Raw genomic sequence first — 22,647 nt, 5'->3', positions numbered from 1 at the left:
ATAATTGTATATGTGTTTATGATATTTACATTTTTGATAATTACAGAGGCCTATTTCCGACAAAGGGTTTTAGTTGCAAATGGGATCCGTGTACCGGGTAGTTGCCCGGTCAGGAAACAGACAGTCGTGGATTGCAACAAATTTTCTTTGGTCATTTGATTGTGAAACAAATGCATATGAATGCGAGGTGTAAGTGTAGGCATGTGATAGGTCACCATGCGGTAAATAGGCCCCAGGTCGATATTCAAGAGACGGTGTGCGCATGAAGCTAACCGAATCGCCTACGCAATCAAACGCTGATCAAACAACTCGTCGGTAAACACTTTCTCATTTCCATTAGAGGTTAATTCTCAATACCAATATTAGCTCTACACGAGTTCGAAAGAACTTCGTGATTTTTTTTTTTTCGTTTTAAATGGTTAAAAGTGTTATTAATTGTCCAATTTTAATATCTGATTATGAGAACGCTATCAAATATTCTAGGTGCGCGACTATGCGTGTTTGACAAATGTTAATTAAATAAGAAATCTACTGGTCACGATGTAAAAACAAGAATAAACACGAATCGGTGTGATTGAGAGGGGTTTCATGCAACCCGGAAGTGAATCGTTTGATATCCTTGCCCTTGGTCGATGATTCAGAGAGGGGGAAATGGGGAATCGATATGAAATCTGCCGTTATCGTCTCGCTCGCATTCTCCCGGGGTCGGATCGGATAGACAAGCCGTCTTTTTTTTTTACCAAGACAAATCGTCTTGCTGGCTCGCGTCCAAAACCCGATCCGCGGCGATTTGTTTTCACATTCAATAAAGTAGTATTGAGATAATTTTCATATGAATGAAAGCCGCGCCTTGCTGGTTGATGATAAAAACATTTCCCCTTTATGTATCAATGTTCCGTTTTGGATGTCTAGACCAATGAGTTTTAAATAGATCTTGTTAAAAAAATATCTCATTCTTGGAATTCAGCCAAGAGACTATATACATTATAGTGGTTATTTGTGGGTGTGTAAAGTTTGTTGATGGTTGTAGAAATTTGATCTGTATTTGATAAATATTCTACATCAATTTATCCAAGACAGTCAGATATTTTCCAAAGACTTGATTTCTAACAACAGTGCCAGATGCAGCGTGTGTGTCTGTGTGTGTAAATTGTATACTTCGAAGTTCGAACAATAAAAGAAACAAAAGAAATAGTGAGTGAGGGACTTCATCGACTCTCTAATTTGCATGTCACTGAGTTGTGCATATCACTGTTTTGTGAAAATAAGCAAAAAATTAAAATGTCCTAACTTTTTGATGAAATTTTCATTGTTATGCTAGTTTGATTTTCCTCTATTCAAATCAACGTTTTTCTGGGGTGGACTTGACCTTTAAGAAAATGAAGGGAAAGTAAAAATGTATCATTTTTAATCAGGTAAAAAGTAGGCCTCTTTTGGGGGCCCCGTACAGGCCTGGTCAATCTAATCTTAACAACAATACAATAACACAAATTGAATCAGATCTATAAAGTTCACATTTCCACTTTAGATGACGGGTACTTTAAAAAAAATATTTTAAAAGAGTATGACTTGGGAACCAATAACAGGTCACCAGTTAAAAACATCACCTCTGTCTTACAAATAATTGTTATATGCCTACTAATGATTATATTTCCTTTGTCCATGTTTTTCTTTTTGAATCCATAGAATGCTCTCGATGGTGGAGCATCTCCAGATCCTCTGATCGAGAAACCGAACCTCAAGAACGGTCCTGATGGAAAGTATGTGAGTTTGAATGACGTATCAGCCGGTCAAGACATCGAGCCATATGACAACGAAGATGACCAAGCTCGAGGGAAATGGGGAAGTAAGGTTGACTTTCTCCTCTCCTGTGTGAGCTATGCTGTTGGTATTGGAAATGTCTGGAGGTTTCCTTTCCTTTGCTTCAAAAATGGAGGTGGTAAGTGTTGTTTCATTCAGTTCGTTAAGAGAGTACAGATTTTTACATTTCCCACTTAACTCTATTGATTAATTGATCAAGGAGCATCCTTGATTAAATAATTTGTAAAGTAATGATTGATAGATAACTAAAAATTAAATGATAAATGAAATTATTTGATAATTGTCTTGCCTCATTTAGATTACAGTATCAGTTCATAAAAAGTGTAATGCATTGCCAAATATTTGCCTCTTATAGCAGAGTGCAATTTCATTAGAATACTAAAACTTCTGAAAATTCCACCTTTTTCCATGAACCTGGTACTTAAAAGCCTACAGCTCTGCAATTTCTGTTGTATTGATAACAGTAATAGGCATTTATATAGAGTGATCTATATAGAAATAATCTATTCCGAGGCTCATTGTTAATATTAGTAATACCCCGGCTTTAGCTCGAGCTGCCTTTCAGTGCTCATTGCTTTCAAGGAATTAATCCTGCCGGGTACCCATTCACCTCACCTGGGTTGAGTGCAGCACAATGTGGATACATTTATTGCTGAATGAAATTATGCCATGGCTTCGATTCGAACCCATGACCCTCTGTTTCAAAGTCAGAAGACTAATCCACTGGGCCACAAAACACTCCAGTTTTGACTCCAAACTGCTATGAATCCAATCGTTCTTCTGATTACCAGACATTGAAAACAGAACGGGAGCAGTTAATTCGACAAGTTCTTAATCAGAGAATAATCACTGGATAGTCATAAGGCAGTCAGAAACAGATGTTTTGATAAGTGGAAGCCATTCATGTCACATGAAGAGGTTTTTATGTGAAATATATTACTATATCTATGCCATATGATATATTTGTAGATCTTCCTTTGATCAGCATTGGTACAATATATGTACATACTTGTATAGGGACCACGATAATGATAATGAGATGATTTCTGAATGAGGTGTTTTCTATATTATGTACATATTTTATTTTTTTGTGTATGGTAATTAACATGCTGGTAGCTTTTATTCAACATGACCAAGTACTGTAGGAGTAAAAGATATTATTTAACACTTTGATTCCTATCATATTTCAGGTGCTTTCTTGATTCCTTACATCCTGATGTTGGTCCTGGCTGGCCTTCCATTGTTCCTCCTTGAGATGAGCTTTGGTCAGTTCACTAGTGTGGGATGTCTTGGAATCTGGAAGATCTGCCCCATGTTCAAAGGTAGGTTGATGTCCTCAAATCTAGTGTGTCACCTTTATTGATTAAAGCTCTTCTAATCTTGCTACTGTTTTGTACAGATTGCATTTAGTAGTGCAAAGTTCTAACCCCCCACCTTCCTTGAACGGGGGTTAATAGGGTTTGCCTCACCTTAACAGCAATCGCTCTTACCCCTTCCCTCCATTTTGCACAATTCCAGTGCATCCTCCATCCTCAACTAGTCTGCAGGCACAGACCCTGATTGAAATTTTGATCAACAAGTGCGTCTCCATGCAAAGACTAGCACATACTAAACTTTGCTGAGCTTGAGGGCCTTCAGCACACAAGGCATGAGTAGGGTGCACATTCAGACCCTTAACTCGAGCGAAGGGTTTGCAGTTTGCACAATAGACTAATCCTCAACCGACCCTTTTACTCTCTTCCACTTGTTTTTTCATGTCTTCTTTGGTTCTCCTTGTTCCTTTTTTTTTATCGTCGAGAGTCCTATATTTTTTTTATTTAGATATGCTCACATCAGGGGATTAACAATAAATAAAGCTCAAATATGATTTGTTCATTGGTTTAAAGATTGTTCTCAGTTTAACTTCATACAGTGAAAGTAAAGAAAGCAGAAGAAACTCAACTAAAAGTTAATTTTGATCTGTTATGAACACCATTGCAGGTATTGGTTACGGAATGTTGATCATCTGTTTCTTGGTATCGATCTACTACCAAGTGATCCTGGCCTACACCATCTTCTATCTCTTCTCCTCCTTGACGTCTGTCCTACCGTGGGCAAGCTGCGGACATGGTTGGAACACAGATAACTGTACCAGTGAGAGATTAAAGGATAACACAACTTTCAACCTCACAACCCTGCTAAACCCAAAACCTCCCAGTGAGGAATATTTCTAGTAAGTCATGTTTGCTTCATAAGTAAATGAGTAAAGCTGAGGATTAGGGTTTAGTTAGTTTTGGAGGATAGGTTTTATGTTTGGCTTAACATAATAATAATAATATAGAGTATTTATAAAGCGCCAAATCCACATTGATTATGTGCTCAAGGCGCTGAAAATATACTTTGGTATATTATTATTTCCCCGGCTGTAGCTGAGCGGCCATATATATAGGCGCTAAAGCGTTCAAGGAATGAATCCTACCGGGTACCCATTCACCTCACCTGGGTCGAGTGCAGCACAATGTGGATAAATTTCTTGCCGAAGGAAATTACGCCATGGCTGGGATTCGAACCCACGACCCTCTGTTTCAAAGTCAATAGACTAATCCACTGGGCCACAAAACACTCCACAACATGCAAACTTTCCATCAGAGCAAATGTTGTCACTGGAGCTGGAACCATGTTCTTAGGCCCTGTCACATACTGTACTCCCCATGGTGCTGCCCAAGAAACAATGTCTGTACTACCTTAGAGGAACTAAACAATAAAAAAACAGAAAAATACTGGGTTGGTAATAGCAGACAGGAAGAAACAAAAAGAAAAAAATGATAGAAAGAGAGAGAGCAAGAGAAGGTACAGTCCCAAAGAAAGGGTAGAACTATTAAAGATTTGGACTGATGATCATGAGTTGCCCTTGATTCAAGCAAAGCAAATTACCGTGTCAGCAGAAGGCCTCAACATTTTGTTTTCCTCGAGGGGGGGGGGGGCAGAGCTCATGCTCATCTAGAGAAAAGGGCTTGTTAACTCTCGTCAGCAAATTTGACTATACTGTGTAGTAAATGTGTGTAGTATGGTACAGTTAGTTGACCCCAAGTTCAAACAATCCACTTCGAATTCCAGCATAGTGTGGGGCTTTTAAAACCTTGTATCTATAGAAAGCTCAGAAAAGTCTTTATTTAGAAAGCCTTGAAAGAGTTTGCAGGAATTATAAGACCTTTTTTTCAGACAATCACAAAAATGATAGAATGGAGCTTTTTTTCTGAACTCCTCAACAGTTTTAAATTTGGAGATTCAAAGTTTTAACACACAGCTTGTGAAATAATTATAAGACTCACAGTTTGGGATTTTAGTAGGAAAGTGGTCTAATAATTATGTCCAAAACTGTATGCTAATTGCTTTTTAGGTATGCTATACTTGTTAAGTTCAAGTTAAATGGAGGTAATCCAAAAATGTTAATTTAAGTGAAATGTCTTTTGATTTTAGCAACCATGTATTGGGTATCAGTAGTGGTGTTCATGATCTTGGTGATGTCAAGTGGAAGCTTGCTCTCTGTCTGTTGGCTGCATGGGTCATCACGTTCCTCTGTCTCATTAAGGGTATCAAGACCTCAGGAAAGGTAGGTTATCAACTAACGTAATCTTAAACCTCTCTAACACAGGGCTTGTGTTATCGTAAGGCAATGAAGGTGTTACCTCGAGTGCCCGCCTCAACTGCTTTGCTTCCCTCAAAATGAGGAATCACTGCAAGTGCTGCCCCGCCTTAAAAAAACGACAATCAAGAAAAAAAAACCCACCCGAGTCATGACTGGCTGGAGTTCTAAAACAATTCCTTTATTGGAGTCGTATATATGTAGTAGATATTTGTCTTTGAAAGTTATATTCTCTTTTGGATCCTGTACACATGATGTAAGTATCCAGTTTGCTAATTTTTAGTATCCAGTAAAAAAAAATCATCTGGGGGTGTTCTTTGAAAATTACACAGGCTAAATTGTAAATTTCAGTGAAATCTTGGTTTTGATTGACAAAAAAAGCAATGGTTTCTTACTGTGTTACTTTCGTGACTTGCTAAAAATTAAATCTTTCAGTACTGACAAGCTACATGAAAATAATGGTGCCCTTTGACTTTGTTGTGAATTGAAACATTGATGGTGATGCCTGCGAGAGTCAAGCTGAAGATCTCACTTTGAATGTCATTACTAATGCATCAAATACAGGATTACCATCAAGTTGCACACACATGTACCTAAAAACGCACAATTTTATATAGTTTTGATGTATTTTTATTCTCATCATACCTGCAACAAGGTGTAATGTATGTTGATTAGTTTTTTCAACCTCGGTAGGATCATAGATTGATTGTCAAAGAGAGTATTGTTCAGAGGTTTATCAGCTATTTTGTATTTTTGTCTTTTCTGTCTTCACCAGGTGGTATACCTAACAAGTACCTTTCCCTACCTTGTCCTCTTCATTCTCTTTATCCGTGGAGTCACCCTTGATGGCGCTGTTAATGGAATCATATTTTACATGAAGCCAGACATCGTCAAACTTGCAAAGCCACAGGTACTTTCTATTTCATAAACTTATGTAGCGTTTTCGTCATCTGTTTTGGAGTAGATTAACTTTGGGTTTTTATTACCAACATCATTGAAGTGCTCATGAAGGAGAGATTTTAAGTGGAGATAACACTGCTTCTAGGTTCGTAAAATTCAATGTCATGAAGATTTCAAATGAAAATACCATGATTTTGAGCTGTTCTTGGATAGTCCGGCCTTATGGCCTGGTCACACCGCCCGAGCGTTGTTGGAGCGGTAGGGAAAGTGGGTCGAATTTCGCTCACAAAACTGGGGGAAATAATCGAAAACAAAAATAAAAATCAAAAACAAACAATCGAAATCGAAAATGGTGAACGGTAGCAAGCGGTGATGATATTTTCTCTCCGCTCCACGACCGCTCCAACAACGCTCGGGCGGTGTGACCAGGCCTTAAGCTTCAGCTTTCTGGCCTTTTGCATAACACTCCTGCTTACATCAATATTCCAAGCCAGTAAAAACCAATTCATTCAGTTTACGCCATGTTTTTAACTTCTGTGTATGATAGACAAGATAATTCCCAATATCTTTACAACCAATACAGGTTTGGCAAGATGCAGCAACACAAATCTTCTTTTCTTTAGGTGTGGCTTTCGGTTCTCTTCATACTCTATCAAGTTATAACAAATGGAAAAATAATTGTTACAGGTATAGTATTTCTGGTAATATATTGAATATACAGATATTCAGATTAAGAACAGACATTAGCAAATGTAGCCTGGCTAAGATGGAAAGAGATTTCCGTCAATTATTGGTCTGATGATATTGGAATGTATGGGTCTTGTACAATTCTATTGCAGTGTTTGAATTATAAAGTGATTAGGCAACCTCTGAATACTCCTTAATCTTGATGGTATGAATAATCAACTTGTAAGTAGTAGATGGAAAATAACGATTTGAAAGTATCATACCGTAATATCCACAGGAATTATGTTGGAAAAGTAAAAAGTCCAAGCCATTATTTGAAAACGATTTCTAAGTTATATGCTCATAATTTCCTTATGTCTTCATTGTGCCAAAGTTGCCAGTTGTCACTTCATGATATACTCAGATCACCTCGAGCTGCAATCTATGGTATCTTTGAAGTTAATGATTTTTCCTTTTTTCTTTCTTCTAACAGGGATGCTTTAATAGTATCTGTCATCAATTGCTTAACCAGTATTTTTGCTGGTTTTGTAATATTTTCAGTACTTGGTTTTATGGCCAAACAAGCAGGTGTTTCAGTTGAAGACATAGTTACTTCAGGTATGGACAAACTTCCCTGATAATTGGAGAAAAAAATCTAAACGTCTCTGGGTCATCCCATTCTTGAAGTTGAATTATTTACAGCCTATATCATGAGATTAATTCCTTTAAATGACTAACGTTGTATGTCCTTTATTCATTTTTTAAATGAAAGTTTATACATGTTAAGTTGAGATGAATTAAGAGAGGTGTCTTGGGAGTCATTAATAGGCTGAATTGAATTGATATTTTATTTATTTTTGTTTGAATTTGTCATCAAAGGAAAGCTACATGTGTGTAGATATCTCTTATAACTATTTTTTGTACTTGGTAGAGCTTAAAGTACATGGAATAGAAACTTATTGGACAGAACCACAAAATATTAACTTTTGACATATTCATTGCACTATGTTTTAGTCTTTTGGCAGGGATCTCTTATAGGGGGGGTACTTTACTTTGCTTACTTTCATAATTACATGTATCAGCATAATCAATGGTTTTGTAACATGGAACAATTGAAACCTCTTTTGAGAATATATCCTATATGAATGATATTACAAAATATTTTAATTTTTAATGGTTTCTTATTCCCCATTTCAATAAATTGAGGTTAAAAGAATGAACCTTTTCTACTGCTAAAATATTTTTATTCAAATGATGTATCTTTCTACTGCTGTAATATTATTTAATGGGTGATCTTATTAATTCTTCTTTTGTCATACAGGTCCTGGTCTTGCATTTGTAGCCTACCCAGAGGCCATTGCTAGGATGCCCATTTCACCTCTTTGGTCTATTCTTTTCTTCACTATGCTTTTCATGTTGGGACTCGGAAGTCAGGTAAAATAAAATCAAATTCTTTTGACATTTTGGAAATCATTTTGATTTAAAGGTAAATGTTAGTTTTGGTAACGATATCAAAATACATTCGTACAGAATCCAATGAAATGACCACCAAAGTGTCTGTTTGTGTAAATAGAACGTATGTGCCAAAGGATTCTGGAAGAAATTGTGTAATTGGTGAGAAATCAGCAAATAAGCACAGGATTCGGGTCAAGCGTCGGGCCCAACATTCAAAGCAATAATTATGCACTGTCCCACGTGCGCTTATCTGTGTTGGGGATCTTCGATGAGAACATTTTTCAGCGAAGATTTCAAGATTTCACAAAGTTCAGTGTATGTAACTGTACCAGATCTAGATCCTTGATGATATACTGACAATTAAGCCTTGTTTTACAGACTTTCTCATGAAATCAGTGTTTACTGCAACTACTTGAATTTCTCTTTAAGCCTTTAGTTTTAGTTTGTTGTAACAGAGCTGTGTCATAGACACATGATGGGCATTCTTAGCGGTTTCCCATGTATGTCTTCTTTATTCCAAGTTGGCAGAACAGCTGTGTTTATAAATACAAATCATTAGGAAAAATCAATAAAAATACTAGGTCAGCTATTGTGAACCTGATTCGATTGAGACCGTGTTTGTTTTGAGGGAACAGAGGAATAAGATATTATTTGAATTTATCAGTAAATTTACCTATCAGCAAAATATTGCACAAATGTTAGTTTTTCAAGCAATGCCTCTTTTTTCTCAGCTTGATGGTAAATAACAAGCATTATGTCGTAAATTAAGAGTTTTTTTTTTATAGGAGGAAATTATAATTTGTTTGACAAATTTTTGGCATTACTCCTATTTGTTTAAGATCAGTATGCTCGATCTGTATTATGCCGTTAGATAAGCATTATGTCGTTAGATAATGGATGACTGGGGGGGGGGGTCAGTCTTAGATGGGTTTGGAAAGGAAGTTTGTTCTTGAATGCCTGCTCATATTTTGATTTTGTCTTTCTTTCCATTGCAGTTCTGCCAGTTTGAGACTGTAAACACAGGGTTGGCCGATGAGCTTGAAAAATACAACAAAAAATTTAGAAAGTACAAGTGGTGTATAACTCTTACAATGTCAATCATATGCTTCCTTCTTGGTTTACCATTAGTTTGTGAGGTGAGTTTTAAAATATGTTTTATTATCTCTCTCTTCCTCCCTCTCTCTCTCAATCTTCTCTATTACCCCTTTCACAAACCCATCCTCCAATTATCCACCTAAGAGTAATGCGGATAATTCAATAAAAATTGCATTCACAAACTCCGAAAATAATCCGCACTATTTTTTACGAGCGCCCGACCTGAAAAAAGGTGGATAATTGTCATGGCAACGCACCATTGCAATTATCCGCATTACTTGGGAAATGCGTTCACAAAGCCAAAATCTGGTCCCGATGCTGCTATTATGCGGATAATTGCAGCATCGAAATAATGCGGATAACTCTGGTCCCGCTCCAATTTTACAACCAAATTATGCGGATATTATCCGCTTAATTGGGTTTGTGAAAGGGGTTTATGTCTTTGTACAGCTTCCCCTCTCCCCCACCCCAACACTTATTCTCCTGCTCTCCCCCTCTCCCTCCCCCACCCTCTATCTCTCACTACTCCATTTCTCTTCTTCTGTTCCTGCCCTTTCGAAGGGGATTTTTTTTTCTGACTCCCTTTAGGGTTTCTGTCTGTTTTGTGAGTCACATGTCTGGTTCAAACAATTATTACAATCTGTTTTGTTCTGTACCATGAGCAACCATGTGTGTGGGCGCATGCCTCCAGGCAGTAGTTTAGTAAGTGGTGCATGATATTGATAATGAGAGATTGAAAGATAGGTAGAGAGATACATGTAGATAAATGTATGACATTCCTCTCACAACATATACTCTTGGTACAAGAGTTGCCAAAGCTGTTGTGCATGTATGATTTCTCACATTTATATAGTAGTGATGATTTATCATAGTCTATTACAATTGAAGTATAACATGTCTAATATTCTTTATATAATAAATCAATAACTATATATATGTTTATTGTTGATAGGGAGGGATGTACCTTGTTAATCTGATGAATGATTTCTCAGGAGGTCTCTCACTCGTCTTCATTGGAATGTTTGAGACTATCGTCATCACTTGGTTCTATGGTAAGTTGTAAAACAATAATAAAAGAGATATGAAGAATATTTGATCCTCCCCATTACAAAAAGGAGTGAATAAAAATGTGAATAAATAAAATTAGAAATAGTTAAATTCCAATGAAATTAGATAAATTATGTTGATAAAGTAAATAATGATAAAATGAAAAAAAAAAATCTTAATTGACTTTACAAATATAGAATATGTGAATGAATGATAGCAGTTGATGAAAATTGATAATAGAAAATTGAAATTTATCACAAGTAATAGTTGTCTTGTTTGTTCTGCATCATACCAAGTCAAAATTATTTGATATTATTCCACATTCCCACTTGTATAATTTTGTTTACTTTGCGTACTTTGCTCCCTTGATAGTTGTGAAATTATATATATTTTAGGATGAATGTATAGGTTTATTTGAAAAGTATTATTCATTAAAAGAAACCTATTTCTTATTTATCCCTTTCAAGGTGTAGACAAATATCTTGATAATATTGAAGCTATGCTTGGATTCCGTCTTAATATTTACTGGAAGGCCTGCTGGAAATACATCTCCCCTGTTTTCTTATTAGTAAGTAATAATACTGCATTATATCATAATTGATTGAGACTATTTTTATTGGAAAAAAATATTGTAAAACTTGTGGTGTAGTAATTCTTAATTGTGTCTGGGCTCTGAATCGTAAGAATATAAAAAAGAAAAAAAAAGGGGTTTGTTGTGATCATTGAACCGACAAAGAAATCTGATTAAATGAATCACTAATGTTATATTGAATGTTCAGAGCATATCATTTTGATGAAATATCATCTCAAAGTTGAATCCGTTATTCAAACATTGTAGTGTTTAAAGTCTACAATGTTTTAATAAGAATTACTTTCTTTATAATTATCCTTAGCCACTGTTCATGGTATTAACATTTCTCTTTGCATTTCATTGATTTATTTTCCCTCTAATCAATGATATTGATGTTATAATAAACAAATATATCAGCCTTTGTGAAAGTATAGTGGAAGTATTCATCCGAGGTCGGTCTGGCAATTACCTGCACTGCATTGCGGGACTTGCCCGGGAGAGAGAGCTCGCTAGCCAGTGTGCCGAAGAGTTTAACTAAATATCCAGTTTTCTGAAAAAGTGACGTCAGAATATTGGTATAGCGAAAAATATATCGAGGTCTGACGTCACGCAACATCATAGTTCAAAGATTGAAATATATTTGGTCACGTGATGCTATTGAACCAGTCACTATACAGGATTCAATCTATGTAGGATATAATATAAGATGTATTCCTTTATTGACAGGTGGTGATAATCTTTTCATTGGTAATGTACGAGCCCAGTAAATATGGCTCTCATTACACCTATCCTAGCTGGGCTGAAGCTATGGGATGGATGATGACAGTGGTTTCATTGGTTCCTATCATCGTCTATGCTATCTGGTTCATCTGGAAACAAGATGCAGCCACTATCAAGGAGGTAAGTCCTTTTGATGAAAAGTAGCAAGTCTATTATAATTTGTATACACTATGTTGATCCTTGTGCAGAGAATAAATAATAAAAGGGAGCAAGCGACGCACTTCCTCCTTTTCGTGGCTAATTTCATGCATGAAACCAATCCTAGTAGGTGATATGTTGGCAAGACATCACAGACATCACAGTAATTTGTTGATGTCCATGGAAATAACATACCTTTTAAAGATAAATATTATTTAATCACTTCCTTATGAAATTTTTTGAGCGTTGTGGCCCAGTGGATAAGTCTTCTGACTTTGAAACAGAGGGTCCTGGGTTCGAACCCCATCCATGGCGTAATTTCCTTCAGCAAGAAATTTATCCACATTGTGCTGCACTCGACCCAGGAGAGGTGAATGGGTACCCGGCAGGATTAATTCCTTGAATGCATGAGCGCTGAAAGGCAGCTCGAGCTAAAGCCGGGTAATAATAATAACGTGCCTCGGAATAGAATATTTCTAGATAAATGGTGCTATATACATGTGTAAATGCGTATTATTATTATTATTTATCAGGATTCTATCCTGTATTGTGATTGCTTACGGGTTTTGAAAGGGTCAATATTTTATGTCATCTAAGAATTGATTGGCCACAACCAATTTTTGCAAGAAAGTCCTTGGTGTATGTATCTGTTATCTTGTGCAGCAGTAATTGTCTTTGATGATGAATCAGATTGTATTGTGTTATGATTGAGGTGAATGTTCGATTATTTTGTGACGTTGTCCAGAAGAAAAACATTTAATGAAACAAGATAAGTGTGAATGTAAACTTTAAAACATAATCCAAAGAGGTGTGCGTCAGTGTTGAAATGTAGAAACAAATGAAGACTTAAGAAATAAGATATGGAGAGATTTAGGGTGTGTTCAATGTCATTTTTAAAATTTAAACATGAATCATGATTGAAATCTCAACTACAAAACACAGACACAATCGGCGGTGCACTGTTCTGTGTCAAAGATATAAAGCTGATAATACTTCGATCATATTCAAAATTTTCCACTCTCAATTACGCATCTTGCTGCGCAGGTTGACTTTCCAACAAGAAAGGTCAATTCTAGCTGGTACCAGCTTGTGTAGGTGTAGGCTTTCACTGTGAGAGCAAATTTAAACACATTTCAAAACTCAATCCTGTTCAGTGTTGCATTCAAGATGTTGAAGGTCGTAAAATCTCAGCTGATCATGTCCCCTAACACACCTTTAAATTTTTAAAATGTGTTTTAATTTTCCCTTTTAATCGCAATCTAAAAGATGTTTACTTTCGCAACTGGAAAGAGGGCCATTGAACACACGTTTGTTTCTCATTGTATTGCATTTTGTAATTGGGTTTTCAATCATGATTCATGTTGCTGTTTAAATTTGAAAATCAACTTAGAGCACACCCATAATCTTCCAAATTTTTGGTCGTACATTTTGTCTCGCCTGCATAGAGTGAGACTAAAGGCCAACGGCGGTGTTGGCGACGGCATCGTCAAAATTGAAATCTTAACCAAGGTTAAGTTTTTGAAATGTCATCATAACTTAGAAAGTATATGGTCCTAGTTCATGAAACTTGGACATAAAGGTAATTTAGTATTATTTACCTTTGGCCATGTTGGGGTTATTTGTTGAATTACCACCGTAACTAAAAGTTTATGGATGTGGTTCATGAAACTTAGACATCAGAGTAATTAAGTATCCGTGAACATCCTGCCTGAGTGTCAGGTCACATGACCAAAGTCAAAGGTCATTTAGGGTCAAAGAACTTTGACTATGTTAGGGGTATTTGTGGAATTGTCATAACTTAGAATATTTATGGATCTAGTTCATGAAACTTAGATATGAGAGCAATTAAGTATCCCTGAACTAAGGTCAATGAACATTGGCTGTGTTGGGGGTATTTGTTGACTTGGCATCATAACTAAAAAGTTTATGGATCTACAAATGTAGTTCATGAAATATAGACATAAGGGTAATCAAGTATGTATTGCACATGTCTTGGGTCACATGATCATGGTCAAAGGTCATGTTGGTTCAATGGACATAGTATTGTATTATCATACAATGTTTCCTTTTAGGAATAATTATTCTATAGCTGTTTTCAAAGTCAGCACTGCTGTTATATCGAATGGCATAATGCAGGCGAGACTGCCAGAGGCGTTCCACTTGTTCTTATTAGTCTTCATTAAGATTTGCTGCCATACGTGTATGTCATTAATGTTAGTGTGTTAGACCCCAGGGGTGGTATTACAAGCATGCTCTAGATGGAATGTTGATATTATGTTCAGTGTGCACAATACATGTTTCAAGAGGTTTTTTTGTATATATGTATCTACATGAATGTGCCGTGAAGCCTGTGATGTTCAAGGTTTCGTCAATATGTGATGCAGATAATGACCAAAAAGGACAGAATAATAGACAATATATTAAAAAACCGGTGATGCTGTCTAAAGCTTTGTTAAATGAGCCATAGTGCAAGCTACCTTTACAATGTCACACTTTATTTAAATCATCATTCGTCTGCATCTTCAAGACTGACTGACCTTTAAGGTTTGCTACCATATGTTCATGTCACTAATGTTAGTATGTTATGCCCCAGGGGTGCTGTGTTAGATGGAATGTTTATGTTATGTTCAGTGTGCACGGTACAAATTTGGACATGTTTTTTAATACATAATATCTGCATGAATGTGCTGTGGAGCCTGTGATGTTCAAGGTTTAGTCATGCTGTTTTCCCGGGGCTGTTTTTAATATGTATCTACATGAATGTGCTGTGAACAAAGCCTGTGATGTTCAAAGTTTAGTCAGATGTTGTTTTTAATATGTATCTACATGAATGTGCTGTGAAGCTTGTGATGTTCAAGGTTTTTTAGTCAGATGTTTTTAATATGTATCTACATGAATGTGCTTTGAAACCTGTGGTGTTCAAGGTTTAGTCAGATGTTTTTAATATGTATCTACATGAATGTGCTTTGAAACCTGTGGTGTTCAAGGTTTAGTCAGTAATGCAGATAACAATAAAAACAGAATAGTAGTAGAGACAGTATATTTAAAGCCTGTCTAAAGCTTTGGTAAAAGGATTTGTAGATGTTGTAGAAGTAGATTATCATTGGAACAAAACAATATTTCAAATGTCAAAACAAATTTTTAAAAATTTTATGCATGGATTCCCTCAGAAATTTTGAAAATTCAATTCTCTGTTCTAAATATATCATGGAGCTCTACCATGGTTGTGGTACTTACATTTACACTGGAATGCAATATCAATAATTTTTCTTGATATATTACATGCCTATCTTCGTTGGATTTATGATAAGCAGTTTCCATTCAATTTCTAGCAGAGGAGTTACATTAGAAGTTAACCCTTTTCTGGGGGGGGGGTGGTTAATATTTGCAGTTGCGCCTAGTATGGACCTTGCTGAAATAATATTGTGGAGAATTTGAGTATTGTTGACTTTGGACTGCTAAAAAAAAAAAATCAGAACTGAGCTGAAGAGTAAAGTTCATTTTAAATATTCGGTGGGAATGGAGATTCTGCCGTCATGAAAGCTGTATAAAACTTGCAACGAGTGTACAAACACCTAAGTCACTTGCGCTTGCTTGTTTAACCGTATCATTACACACCAGTCACCACATTCGAATTTTGGCGGGAATTCGGGAACAAAGAATTAGGTTAGGCCGTTAGGGGTGTTAAAATGAACAGATAAGTACAGTGCGTGATAAGAAAACACAAAGACAAAAGATCGATCATTTGATTCTTTCTTGAGCTTTTGGTGGCTCTGAAAAGAGCCGTTTATTATGTCAGTCAAAGAAAGACAATTTAAGCACGCTCGCCACGGATACGGCGGGCAAGCTGGATGTCCTTTGGCATGATGGTGACACGCTTTGCGTGGATGGCGCAAAGGTTGGTGTCCTCGAAAAGACCGACCAAGTAAGCTTCGCTAGCCTCCTGGAGAGCCATGACGGCGGAGCTCTGGAAGCGGAGCTCGGTCTTGAAGTCCTGAGCGATCTCACGGACCAGACGCTGGAAGGGGAGCTTGCGGATGAGAAGCTCGGTGCTCTTCTGGTAACGACGGATCTCACGGAGAGCGACGGTTCCAGGCCTGTAACGATGGGGCTTCTTGACTCCGCCAGTGGCTGGGGCAGATTTGCGAGCTGCCTTGGTGGCGAGCTGCTTGCGTGGAGCCTTTCCTCCGGTAGATTTGCGAGCGGTCTGCTTGGTACGGGCCATTGTTGATTCTTCAGATATTCAACTGATAAATTTTCAAAGTAACCGCGACGTATTTATACCTCTAGACTGCTTCTCGCTGATTGGCTGATACCAGTGAATAGACGTTCGATCACTCCTCATTGGTCGCTTCCTCTACGGATCGCTGCCCTCATGCATTACGCATTAGTCGTGCGGTCCATCTGTTCGCTTCCAACTCGAAAAATTGAATCTTATTTTGCTTATTTTGGAGGATTTCCTAAGATATTGAATGAAAGATATGAACGCAATTCTCTGCTACAAGTGAAAGCCTGCGCAACTAACATGATTTTGTAACTGATTTATTCATAAACGAATAGTAATATGACAAATTTCTCATTTACCATCATGTTTGGCAACCGTAAGACTCATGCATTATTCATGAAGGGAGTACGGCCATAACGTATTTCTCAAAGTTTATTTTCATTTCAAATATTTATCATTATATATTAATTATCATCATTATTTATACTTATAGCATAACTTAATGATCAAATACACAGTATGTAATCGGGGGTATATCCTAATTTCGAACATTCGAGTAATTTAAGGGCAATATAAAATCTAACGCACGCCGTAAACGGGTTCATGTATTATGCATGAGTAGCGTTTCGTTGTCGGCGGGAAATTAGAAATGGTTCGTTTTGTGACGGGTTGCTGCATTCGCGGAACAAAGGAATTAGAGGAGCGGTCACTCACGTTCGCATAAAGGCTATATATACCGCACGGATAGCAAAGTCGAATTATCAGTTTGAATCTCAAACAAGAAACTATCAACATGTCTGGACGTGGTAAAGGAGGAAAGGGACTCGGAAAGGGAGGCGCCAAGCGTCATCGCAAGGTCTTGCGTGATAACATCCAAGGAATCACCAAGCCAGCCATCCGTCGTCTTGCCCGCCGTGGTGGTGTCAAGCGTATCAGCGGTCTCATCTACGAAGAGACCCGTGGTGTCCTCAAGGTTTTCCTTGAGAATGTCATCCGTGATGCCGTCACCTACTGCGAGCACGCCAAGAGGAAGACCGTCACCGCCATGGACGTCGTCTACGCCCTGAAGAGGCAGGGACGTACCCTCTACGGATTCGGAGGTTAAGAAGTTACACTTCTGACCAACGGCAAAACGGCTCTTTTTAGAGCCACCAAATACTCAAGAAAGAATCGAATGAATATTTCTGTCATTAATGATTTTTTTGTGTGTGTGTTCTCAAGTCAAATCCCCTTTCCCAAAGAAAATGCCTAGATTCACCATTTCCAGCAAATGGTTGAAAGTGGAATCCACGGAATATTGAGCAAATACATGTTGCATTACAAACTTACAGTTACAAAGCAAAAAAGTATTCCGAATTTTTAAAAAATTTCTGACACCTTCATTTCGAAATGAAGACCTTAATATTCGTTTATTTTTTGCTTGTCAATTTTTTCTTGACAGAATATCAACCAACCACCTTCCCTGACACCGCAAATCACCCATAATTATTTTTCAAGTGAACGTTTTTGATTATTTGTTTTGAGATGGGTGTGTGTGTTTTATCATATACAATGTTGGAAACGAGATTTTGTTATATTCTTCCCATTGCATGTACATTAAGTACCAAATAAAAAATGTAATTTATTGAAAAAAAAACGAACCGGCTTGGTGTTATAAAATTTGTAGGTGTTATCACAACAATTTAACAATCGGTTTTCATAAAGAAACTGCCAAGAAGTACTCACTCTTTATTATATAATTGTTTTCCAATGCAGAAATTACGAATGGCATCTCGTCCTGCCGTTGACTTTGGGCCCGTTCTCAATCATCATCGCAAAGAAGCCGGTTTCCCACCTCTGCCAAGCCGCTCTCAGAACGCCCACGGCACGCTCGATGAAACCAACAATACATTCGTCTGAGGTGTGGAACATACCATTCAGTTTAAGGGGTGCATTCGATGAGGAATATAATGGGTGTAAAACACCACTCCCTTTATGAAAAAGGATCTAAAAATAAAAAAACCTACAAAATGTATCAATAAAACTGATTCTCAATAAAACTGCGTAATACGAACTGCCGTAGTCATTCTTTTTTTTTTTAGCTTATTATATGCAGCTGGTCGTATTCTTATATCAGCTTAGAATTTTGATGTAACTTTTTAACCTTTTCAGGACCTTGATGAAAAACAGTGTTTTTATACTGATCTTGTGTTTTTTCCTGAATAAATATATTTCAATAAAATAAAAAAATAAAAAACTACAAGTGCTGCTAAAGGAATGTTAACTTTGTTTTTTGCTGAATTTATTTATCATTTTTTTTTTGGGGGGGATGTTGATCTATTGACTAGATATGGGCATTTTTAAAAATTGTTATGAGGGCACGGAAGGTGTCTGGCACCTTAAGATTTTAAGGATAAATCCTTTGGGGTTTCAAGGACACCCAAATCCATTTTTTTTCTTCTCTTTTATTCCTTTTATCTTATTTTCCCCTCTTATTATTTTTTTTCACTACTTGACAATCATTGTGGGGTATAGGACCCCCATGGTACCAGCAGGATCGGGAAATAGGCTATACCAGAACTCAACCCCCCTCTGCATTCGGTCAATATTTATTTGTTTTCAACATAAGACTGTGTGATCCTACTCTTGAATGCATCCAAACTCGTGAAAAATGCAGAATCCCTGCTATGAAAAATAAAGAAAAAATGAGAAAAAAAATGAAGAAAAACAAACGAAAAGAAAATGGAAGGACGATCTCCATAATTCAACATAATGGATTATTTACCATCAGCTTACCAACGGAACAGTGGTAGATAAAGCATCAGTATTAAAGTAAACTTCACACTGATATTATACTGTACATGTATGTATTTTTGAGAACGCTTTAAAGGTGAAATATTAATAACAGCCTAACAGGGTCAAATAAATGCAGCTATATAGGAGCTAGACCCATGTAAATGTAAGCTACAATTGATAAATACCTTGACTGCAAGTTAAAGCTTTCGCTGAATATAGACTTTACAAATATAGGCTGAGCAGACGAGTCTGAAAGTTGAGACTTTGAAGTTCAAGAATATATATATTTTTTAATTATAATTTACCATTGAATATTAAGCCACCTTGTAAGAGCTATTTGGAGATAATATGACACAAAGAGGGATTAATAAAATAGTTTGAGAATATTACTGGAAGGTGAAAAGTATTATACCAAGGAGCTTGATTATACTAGTTTGATCTCTCAAATATGCTGTCAATATGTAGTATATATATATATATATATATATACTACACAAATAAATTTATTATGTTATGTATGAATATATGAAATCAAACTTGATATGGTTCATCAGGGTACATATAGAATTTATATACCCAGAAACAATAATGTAATATGATATTATGATGTGCACTATAACATCACATCCCCACCCTCTTCCCTGATTATGTATGTAAAAGTAATATATAATGTGCTATATACCAAGGAGATACTATACACATCGTTCTCCAAATATCCTGTCATTTCAGAAGTACAAAACGATATAATGTTATGTACACTATATTACAATAATCTCTCCTTTTATTCCCCCTTACATGTACATGTCCCTTACTGCTCACTTCCCCATTATTCTCTCCTAAAATATAAGATTGATATGATTGTATGAAACTATTGGTTTATAAAACATAGGATCATATTTTGACATTTTTTTATTAGTTATGTGCAATAAAGCTTGCAAACTTTTAAGTCCTTTATAATTGAATTGACTTGAATTATTTTTTCACTTTGGGGTCAAACTATCTGAACTGCCAAACATGTGCTGGACACTATATATTTAGGAGTATCTGAAATACAGTATAAATAAGAGTGGCACCAGTTAAAGAGCAAATGTATGCAGAGAAGACAGAGATGGACAAGCTTTCTCAATATTTGTGAATTAACAAGACTTAAAAGTCTTATTAATTTATGTGTCTGGTATGCTGTAAATCTGAGTTTTTTTTATTATATTTATCACCATGCATTGCTGCTGGAAACTATTTCTTTTGAATGAGGAACAATCAGAATCAGCTTGTAAAAGCTCTATACCCCTGCTTAACTGGATATTTGTTGTTAATTGTTTTTGTAGATGATTGTACTCAAAGCATAAAAGAATCTTTGCAAATTGGATACTACAATATTTCTACACGTATCTCGTTCATGCAAATTCTTCAAGGTGATTTGGTAATTGAATGATATAAATATACGGTTATTCCTTGATGCGGATTTTCATTGCTAAAGGAGCTTCAACATTTATTGGAATACAAGGTGATACAGTGTAACATGTACAGTATATGTTTTTCGAATTGTGTTATAGTTTATTACTTTTTATGATATTTAAAAAAAGGTTGCAAATATGAATGTTTGGAACAGGGTATATGTGCTACATATTCACATTTGAGCATTTTATTGCATGCGATGTGTTTGTGTGAATTATATTATCTCTACGATGTATATAGCACCTTCACTGATCAGCGTATGGTCTCATTAACAATCAAGCTATGTAGGGGGGTCCAGGAACTTAGTTTAAGTAAAAATTTCAACAGTTGATGAAAAGGACAAAGATTATTGCCCGTACTCTGAAGTTCGGAGTAAGTTAGGCCATGGACTAACTATGCTTGAATTATGGGAAGTTGAAAATATCAAAATTCTGTACATCGTGTTTGTTTCTTGTTTTTGCTGCGCTCTTTCCCCATGCTTCACTGGTGAAGAAGACCATTTGAGTTATTATTTCCATAGAGTTATGATTAACTTGAGTGTCAAATATGTTGTTACATTTCAACCTGTTAGAGATTTGCGTCACGATTGACTATTCATAGTTAAACCACAACTTTCTTAGACCACACTTTAAATTGAACCCTTCAGAATACGGGCCTATATGTTCTCAACAATTTTTTTTTCTTTTAGTTGTAATTGGTAGAAAGAATATTTTCTATTATGAAAAGATATTTACAAACTGCTTGTAACCTTTGAAGTAGTGTGCTGTGTGTCAATTGAGACTATATGGTGTGCGAAGTTATTTTTTCTCTTTAACTACACATTCCACTTGTATATTAAGACTCCATGTGCCTGTATACATTGACTTTACTTGGTTGATATTATTCATATTAAATTAATATTTACTTATGTTGCTCATTGGGTGAAAGATAAATAGATCCCTCACCTGGGCCGTCCAGTCATGAAGCTTAAAATAATAATTGTTAATTATCTTTTGGATGGAATTTAAAGAATTTGTATTTGAAGTTTATTTAAATATGAATAGGAATATAGGAGGTTATCTGTATGCGATAGTGTATCACAATGTTTTTGATTTACTTTATTTTTGGATACTCTTTTTGTAATGTAAATATGTAAATATGGAGCGCAATATTGAGAAAGAATAGTCCAAAATATTGTTTTTCATTCTTTTTGAAAATATGGTTTTATATAACCTTTTCAGTTCTAACTACACACTCTATAAAAGCCATTATAAGCGAAATTCGAATCTTGTGGTTTTAACCTCTTTATTTGATGTTAATTTCATCATGTTCATGGTGAGGAATTCGCTAATCTATTGGTTGTAAATATTAGAAGTCATGCATCATGTGATTTTACATCCATCTAATATTTCCTTTCTCGTCAAGTAACAAAGACCGAGGACATTTTAAAATTTATCTTTATCTCTCGTTTTCCTTTTAGAACGTAAAATGTGTGATGTAAATAATATTGACTGAATAGTAAGGTCAGGTATCAAACATATTTGCATGTTTTATGGTGATAATAATATTTTTGTAGAATGGAGTAGGAATAATCTGAACCGTCGCAGCTGAATAACTTGTGTTATTCATACGGAAGATATATAATAGAAAAAACAACAACAAAGATTGGAGTTCAACGACCAAGCTGAATCACATGTTAACTGAAATAATCTGGTTCACCATGGCTGAAGATACATCAGTTCTCTCTTTTGAAATTTGCTGAAATTTTGTTTATTTATTCATCCATTTATTGTTTTTATGGAGGTTGTCCCGGCAAGTATCTCGTAACAAAGTTATACTTCCCTGCACGAGCAATATTGAAATGCATTTATCAGGTGCTACTAGTACGTGGCTCACGTTATAAATACCCTCGCATTGGATGCCCGTTTTTTCTTTTTCGTTTAACTGGAAACGTACACTGTTAGAAAAAATAGAAGAAGTTCCTGCAGCAGAGTCTCGAGAACACCTGTAATCTTACCGAATTGCGTAATAATCATTCTGTAAATTCATAAAACACGAATTTTTCTGCAATTTAACAGAACAGGTCTGTTTAAAAAAGGGGAAAAGGGTGTTTTA

The 22,647-nt window shown here is 36.0% G+C and overlaps 3 protein-coding genes across 4 annotated transcripts in view; 2 read left to right on the top strand and 1 right to left on the bottom strand.

Moving 5' to 3' along the window:
* LOC121408800 (sodium- and chloride-dependent glycine transporter 1-like) overlaps window positions 1-22,178 on the top strand; it is a 46,142-nt gene extending 23,964 nt beyond the window's left edge. For both annotated transcript variants that reach the window (XM_041600448.1, XM_041600458.1), the window contains exons 2-14: window positions 1,687-1,939; window positions 3,012-3,143; window positions 3,802-4,033; window positions 5,281-5,413; window positions 6,222-6,356; window positions 6,930-7,033; window positions 7,506-7,630; window positions 8,334-8,446; window positions 9,463-9,603; window positions 10,515-10,614; window positions 11,077-11,177; window positions 11,907-12,080; window positions 18,079-22,178. In XM_041600448.1, the coding sequence (XP_041456382.1) occupies window positions 1,687-1,939; window positions 3,012-3,143; window positions 3,802-4,033; window positions 5,281-5,413; window positions 6,222-6,356; window positions 6,930-7,033; window positions 7,506-7,630; window positions 8,334-8,446; window positions 9,463-9,603; window positions 10,515-10,614; window positions 11,077-11,177; window positions 11,907-12,080; window positions 18,079-18,222 (1,887 nt within the window). In that variant the 3' untranslated portion in view covers window positions 18,223-22,178. The remainder of the gene's footprint in view (window positions 1-1,686; window positions 1,940-3,011; window positions 3,144-3,801; window positions 4,034-5,280; window positions 5,414-6,221; window positions 6,357-6,929; window positions 7,034-7,505; window positions 7,631-8,333; window positions 8,447-9,462; window positions 9,604-10,514; window positions 10,615-11,076; window positions 11,178-11,906; window positions 12,081-18,078) is intronic.
* Window positions 15,755-16,361, bottom strand: LOC121408812 (histone H3, embryonic). Its single transcript, XM_041600469.1, has one exon. It carries the CDS (start codon window positions 16,321-16,323, stop codon window positions 15,913-15,915), a length of 411 nt encoding a protein of 136 aa, XP_041456403.1. The 5' UTR covers window positions 16,324-16,361; the 3' UTR covers window positions 15,755-15,912.
* On the top strand, window positions 17,077-17,661 carry LOC121408822 (histone H4). The gene has a single exon (XM_041600479.1). The coding sequence runs from the start codon at window positions 17,117-17,119 to the stop codon at window positions 17,426-17,428; it is 312 nt and encodes a 103-aa protein (XP_041456413.1). The 5' UTR covers window positions 17,077-17,116; the 3' UTR covers window positions 17,429-17,661.
* Window positions 22,179-22,647: the final 469 nt, after the last annotated feature.

Source organism: Lytechinus variegatus, chromosome 1 (assembly GCF_018143015.1).
Source record: "Lytechinus variegatus isolate NC3 chromosome 1, Lvar_3.0, whole genome shotgun sequence".
NCBI classification, from domain to species: domain Eukaryota; kingdom Metazoa; phylum Echinodermata; class Echinoidea; order Temnopleuroida; family Toxopneustidae; genus Lytechinus; species Lytechinus variegatus.
The sequence above is the reverse complement of the archived record's forward strand: the minus strand, read 5'-3'. Positions and strand labels throughout refer to the sequence as shown.

Coding starts and splice junctions, on each gene's coding strand:
- LOC121408812 (XM_041600469.1), bottom strand. CDS start 16,323: ATGGCCCGTACCAAGCAGACCGCTCGCAAATCTACCGGAGGAAAGGCT.
- LOC121408822 (XM_041600479.1), top strand. CDS start 17,117: ATGTCTGGACGTGGTAAAGGAGGAAAGGGACTCGGAAAGGGAGGCGCC.